The sequence below is a fragment of the Myotis brandtii genome, unplaced genomic scaffold (assembly GCF_000412655.1).
Source record: "Myotis brandtii unplaced genomic scaffold, ASM41265v1 scaffold786, whole genome shotgun sequence".
In the NCBI taxonomy this organism is placed as follows: Eukaryota; Metazoa; Chordata; class Mammalia; order Chiroptera; family Vespertilionidae; genus Myotis; species Myotis brandtii.
The window spans coordinates 414,628-420,070 of record NW_005371157.1 but is presented as its reverse complement, the minus strand read 5'-3'; the positions used below and the strand labels follow the sequence as shown (position 1 = coordinate 420,070).

At 62.2% G+C, this 5,443-nt stretch overlaps 2 protein-coding genes across 2 annotated transcripts in view; both read left to right on the top strand.

The window, feature by feature from the left end:
* EIF3B (eukaryotic translation initiation factor 3, subunit B) overlaps nucleotides 1–1,089 on the top strand; it is a 13,283-nt gene extending 12,194 nt beyond the window's left edge. The window contains exons 17-18 of the mRNA XM_014530987.1: nucleotides 74–191; nucleotides 693–1,089. Coding sequence (XP_014386473.1) covers nucleotides 74–177 — 104 coding nt within the window. The 3' untranslated portion in view covers nucleotides 178–191; nucleotides 693–1,089. The remainder of the gene's footprint in view (nucleotides 1–73; nucleotides 192–692) is intronic.
* LOC102261744 (kinesin-like protein KIF19) overlaps nucleotides 355–5,443 on the top strand; it is a 19,652-nt gene continuing 14,563 nt past the window's right edge. The window contains exons 1-5 of the mRNA XM_014530984.1: nucleotides 355–372; nucleotides 931–1,111; nucleotides 2,179–2,248; nucleotides 2,649–2,853; nucleotides 3,934–4,014. Of these exons, the coding sequence (XP_014386470.1) occupies nucleotides 355–372; nucleotides 931–1,111; nucleotides 2,179–2,248; nucleotides 2,649–2,853; nucleotides 3,934–4,014 (555 nt within the window). The remainder of the gene's footprint in view (nucleotides 373–930; nucleotides 1,112–2,178; nucleotides 2,249–2,648; nucleotides 2,854–3,933; nucleotides 4,015–5,443) is intronic.

Genomic DNA, 5,443 nt, shown 5'->3' with positions numbered 1-5,443 from the left:
GGCTGTGCGCGTGCTCCCTGAGGCTGCGGCCAGCACCGCCCGCCCCTCTGTCACTCTTCTGTCCCTCCTCTAGGCGTGGACACCGACGAGCTGGACAGCAACGTGGATGACTGGGAGGAGGAGACCATCGAGTTCTTTGTCACGGAAGAGATCATCCCCCTGGGGAGTCAGGAGTGACCGGCCGCACTGTGGTAAGACATCCCCCCCCCCCGGCAGCTGCCTCCTGTGGACGCAGGTCAGCCAGTGTCCCGTTCAGGGTGACGCAGGGAAGTCCATCTCACCTCTCAGGTCAGTGAGGTCCTCGCTGTGCGCTGTGACGGTGAGATGCAGCCCAGGCGTCGGGGCCGGAGCTCCATGGCGGGGCTGGCCAGTGTGGGGGGAAGGGCCCCCAGTGCCCGTCCCTGCTGGGTCTGAGATGAGAGCCCTCGGAGCCCCGTCGGGTGTGGCAGGGACTCGGGTGCTGCCGTGACGAAGGGCCTAGAGGCCTTGCAGCTGGGAGCTGTGGGTCAGGGGAGGGGCTTGGGGTCCAGGCAGTGCTGCCCCAGGCGGGGGAGTGACTGGTCATCCTCGGACGGCTCCACCGGCGAGACTGCTGCTCATAGCCCCGCGCCAGGCTGAGGGCTGGGGCTGGCTCCTGGGGCTGGGCGGTGTGGCTGCCCCGTGCTGTCCCTGACGTGGGCCTGTGCGTGCAGGACAGAGGGTCAGCCGTGTCCCCTCGTTGCAGCACCACCTCGTGCCGGAGCCAGGCGTCCCTGTGCTTCCCGCTCTGACCGCGCCCGGGAGCCGTCTCCAGAGCTGTGCCTTTACCCTGGTGTCCAGCGGGCGCCCCGGGGCACTGCTTCCAGCCTCTCCTGTGGTTTCTGAGTCACCGCGTGCTTGTCACTGAGACTCCCGTGGGAGCTGCAGCTGGGCCTCCTGCTGCACCACCAGGCGACGATCCCCTCGGCCTCCTGTGGGGGCGCTGTCCGGGGCCTGGACAGCAGCTGGGAGCAGTGCACCGTGTCCCTGTGCGGGGGCACCCAGCGCCTGGTCTTGCGTCCAGGCTGTGGCAGGTTCTCAATGGAAATAAAAGCAAACCTGTACGAACAAGTTGTCTTCTTTGTCGTTAAACGTAGGTAGCGACCGTGATCTGGTGCCTCTCCCTGCCCCTGTGGGGCTCGGCTCCTCAGTCACGCGCTCAGGCGCAGGCGTGGCAGGCTGGGTGCACCCCGTGGTGGGGTCCTGCTGCGCAGCTGAGCTCTGGGTTGTAACAGTGTCTCGGGGTTCTCCATGCCTGTCATTCCCGGACGTGAAGGGCCTTCCACCCTCCCCGGAGGCCTGTTGAGCTGTCGCTTTAGCTGCTCTTCTGTGGTCCTCTGATGACGTGACCTTTCCCCACTGAAGGGGAGTGAGCAGAGCCGTGTGGTTTTGGCCCGTTGCGTGGGCTGGCCTGCTGCCCAGCGTGGCCCGTCCGACCACAGGTGCTTGTGTCTGTTCTCAGAGCCTTAAGTCTCTGTGCGCGCGTCCTCGCTGCAATGCGTCGCCCGTTTCTCCTGGTCTTCAGCGGAGCCGACGGTGCCGCCTTCCTGCCGGAGCAGGAAAAGGCCTAGCTCCATTAACAGATTCCAGCGCTTTCGAAGGACTGACTTCATGCCTTTAAACTCAGTAGTTGTAATTGTTTTACATAATTTGTCAATAAAGACGTCCTGAAACACTGCTTGCTCTGATTCCTCTGCTGCAGACATGGTTTCCCAGCTGGCCCGTGGGCAGTTCCTGGCCCATGGGGGGGGCGGTGTGAGGGTGGGCTGGCCCCTGGCCCAGAACCTGGACACCTGGGCTCCAGCAGGGTCCTGACGGGTCAGGCTGGCGCTTCATGGCTGGGGACGGATCCTGGAGTCCAACGTGGACCCGGAGGCCGAGGAAGGGAACGGGGGTGTGCCTGAGACCACCCAAGTGCCACGTCTGGTCTGCCAGGCCCGAGGCTGGAGCGCATGGTGCCCTTGAGCAGTCGACCCAAGGCCCAAGCCTGGAGTGGCCTCTGCGGCCCCGAGGCCCTGTGGTTGGGGTTTCTGACCTGAACTTCACGGTCTAGGTCTCTGGTTCATAGCAAGTGCAGGAGTGACTGACGGTTCGCACCAGCGAGGCTGCCTGTGGCCAGGGACCTGCAAGTCCGCCACACGGTCAGGGCCTGACCTGCAGGCAGCGGCGTCCCTGGAGGCGCTGTGGGAGAGGAGCAGGCGGTGGTGCGCTCGGGCCGCAGCCGGACAGGGTGAGCCACGGGCAGCAGCCACATCCTCGTCCGCCAGCCCGAGAGCTGCAGGTGCTTTAGAAGCTCCTCGGGGAAAAGCGCTCACAGCTGGGAACACTGCACTGCATGTCGGCTGGGGGCGTCCATCCCCCTTTCCACGGGAAGCCGCAAGCCCACGCGGGGCCGGGCTCGGGCAGGCGCACCTGCTCCACAGGTGCGGTGGGGGCAGAGGAGCCTGGGTTGCCATGGTGTCAGATTAGCGCACAGTCAAAGGCTGGCGCTGTAACCATGTTCCTGGCGGGCAGCCAGCCTGTACCCACCGGGCTTGGGCCACCTGGCTGCTTGGGGCCCACCCGCAACACGTGGGCAGCCCAGCATCCCTGAGGGGCCCCTGGAGCACTGATGTCACCAGGGCCACCAGGGCGGGGCAGGTGACGCACCGCAGGTCTGTGCAGCCCGGACAGCGGGGAGCAGGGAGCAGTAACCACCGGCTCTGTGCCCTCTCACCCACTGCAGGTCTGTGCAGCTGGACAGCGGGGAGCAGGGAGCAGGCTGTGTGCCCACCTCTCCCCAGCCCAGGCAGCCCTGCCATAAGGGACATGGAACCCAAGGACCAGCAGCTCACGGTGAGTGTCCCTTGTGTGGCCTGACAGCCGTGGGGCTGTGTGTACCGAGGCTGCCTCCCGCTCCTGGCTGCCTGCTGACCTCCGCCCCCGCGCCCAGCCGTGCAGGCCCGCCCGCCTCCCTCCTGGGGACTGCCCTCCTGGGGTGTAGCGACCCTTCTCCAGATACCCCTTTACTCCCGCCTCTGAATCTCCCTCCCCGGGGACTCAGTGCCTGGACCAGGACCCCCAGACGGGATGGGGTAGGCCCTCCACCTGGCCCCGTCCCGGCCCTGCGAGGCCTGACCAGACCCACCTGCTGGGTCACTGGAACCTTGGCCCCTTTGCCCGTTGGGTGAGATGGGGCCAGGGACCTGCCCCACACCTGTAGGCTGGTTACAGAGCGACCCGCCATGACTGCCCCAGGGAGGAGCCCAGCTTCTGTGTCTCCCAGGAGAAAGCAGGGGTGGGGTGGGGGCACGGCTCTCACGGGATGGAGGAGGATTTGGGGCCCTGGTCTGCGATTCCACAGGGCTCCCTCGTGCTCCCTTAGAGGGGCGGGGAGTGCAGAGCGATGGGCCATGGAGCCTTTGCACCTTCTGCGAGCAGAGGGCCAGGTGAGGGCAGGACCACGAGTGGCTGTGGGACTGGGCGAGTGCCTCTGTCTTCCCTTCCGAGACTGAGCCGGCCGCTGAAGTCCCTCCTCTGAGCGCCCTGTGGGTGCGAACATCTTGTGCTCCTGGGTGGGAGGTTATGCCTGGCCCGGCTGGTGGCTCAGGGGTTGAGCGTTGAACTAGGAACCAGGAGGTCACAGTTCAATTCCCAGTCAGGGCACAGGCCTGGGTTGCAGGCTCCATCCCCAGTAGGGGCGGGCAGGGGGCTGCAGATCAATGATTCTCTCATCGATGTTCCTCTCTCCCCCTCTCCCTTCCTCTCTGGAATCAATAAAAATATGTTTTTAAAAAGTTATGCCTGGAGGGGCTTGGGGTTTGCTCGCTTGTCTTACCTGCTCCACTAGGAGTGGGACGCCCTGGTGGGGACGGCAAGGAAGGGCCGAGGGGGGAACGAGGCCCCGGACGCAGCTGCATAGTGCCCCGCCCACAGGTAGCGCTTCGGATCCGCCCGCTCAATGACACGGAACAGGAGGAGGGAGCCAGCGTCATCGCCCACAAAGTGGGTGACCAGGTGAGGCTGAGGGCCACAGAGGGTGTCCACAGGCAGGAGGCTCACCCTCCCGGGCGTGCCACTTCCGCTGGGACAATCGCTCATTCACCCTCATTCGGTGATTCATGCCCATCTGTACACTGGTTACTCGTCCATGAACTGTTCATCCACTCACCCATTCACTCACTCACCCATTCACTCACTCATTCGCTCATTGAAGAAATGTCTAGCCCGGCCGGCGTGGCTCAGTGGTTGAGTATCGACCTATGAACCAGGAGGTCATGGTTTGATTGCCGGTCAGGGCACATGCCCAGGTTGTGGGCTCAATTCCCAGTGTGGAATGTGCAGGAGGCAGCCAATCCGTGATTCTCTCTCATCTTGATGTTTCTATCTCTCCCTCTCCCTTCCTCTCAAAAGAAAAAAAAAAAGAAATGTCCGTGTCATGCTCACCAGGGCGGAGCCGTGGGGGCAACAAGGGCCCGCCGCCAGCTCCCCTTCGTGTGGGGGTCAAACTGGGAACAGATGAGTGTGTGATGTCAGAGCTCAGAGCCGTGGGGGTCGATGGGGGTCACGAAAGGCCGGGGAGCCTGGGGGCTCAGTGGTGTGTGGGAGAGGGCGGGGCAGGCCCCCCCACCCTCCGCTGGAGCTAGCGTCTCATTGGCTGAGCACTGTCCTAGGCCCGGGACAGGGATGGGGACCTGCACCTGCTGTGTGGCCAGGGTTCCTGCTCCCCGGACTCGGGCTGGAGCCGGGCGCTCATGGCGCAGGAGACAGGTGGTCACTTGCAGAAGGAACGCCACCGCTGAGGGAAGCTTGTCAAGTGACCGGATTGGCCGTTTGTCGTTAGAAAGGCGGCTTCATTGTCTATTTATTTATTTTAAATATATTCTTATTGATGTCAGAGAGGAAGGGAGAGGGAGATAGAAGCATCAATGATGAGAGAGAACCATGGATCAGCTGCCTCCTGCACACCCCACACTGGGGATCAATACCCCAACCCTGGCATGTGCCCTGACTGGGAATTGAACTGTGACCTCCTGGTTCAAAGGTCGACCCTCAGCCACTGAGCCACGCCAATCAGGCTGAGAATTCACGATTTTAAAGTGAAGAGTTCAGTGGCATTTAGCACATTCTCACTGTGTGCACCCACCTCCCTCTAGTTCCTAAGCATTTTCACCCCAAAAGGAGACCCACACGCCCTAAGCCTGTGACGGCGAACCTTTTGAGCTTGGTGTGTCAGCGTTTTGAAAAACGCTAACTTAACTCTGGTGCCGTGTCACATATAGAAATTTTTTTATATTTGCAACCATAGTAAAACAAAGATGTATATTTTTGATATTTATCTTATATATTTAAATGCCATTTAACAAAGACAAATCAACCAAAAAAATGAGTTCGCGTGTCACCTCTGACACGCGTGTCATAGGTTCGCCATCTCTGCCCTAAGCAG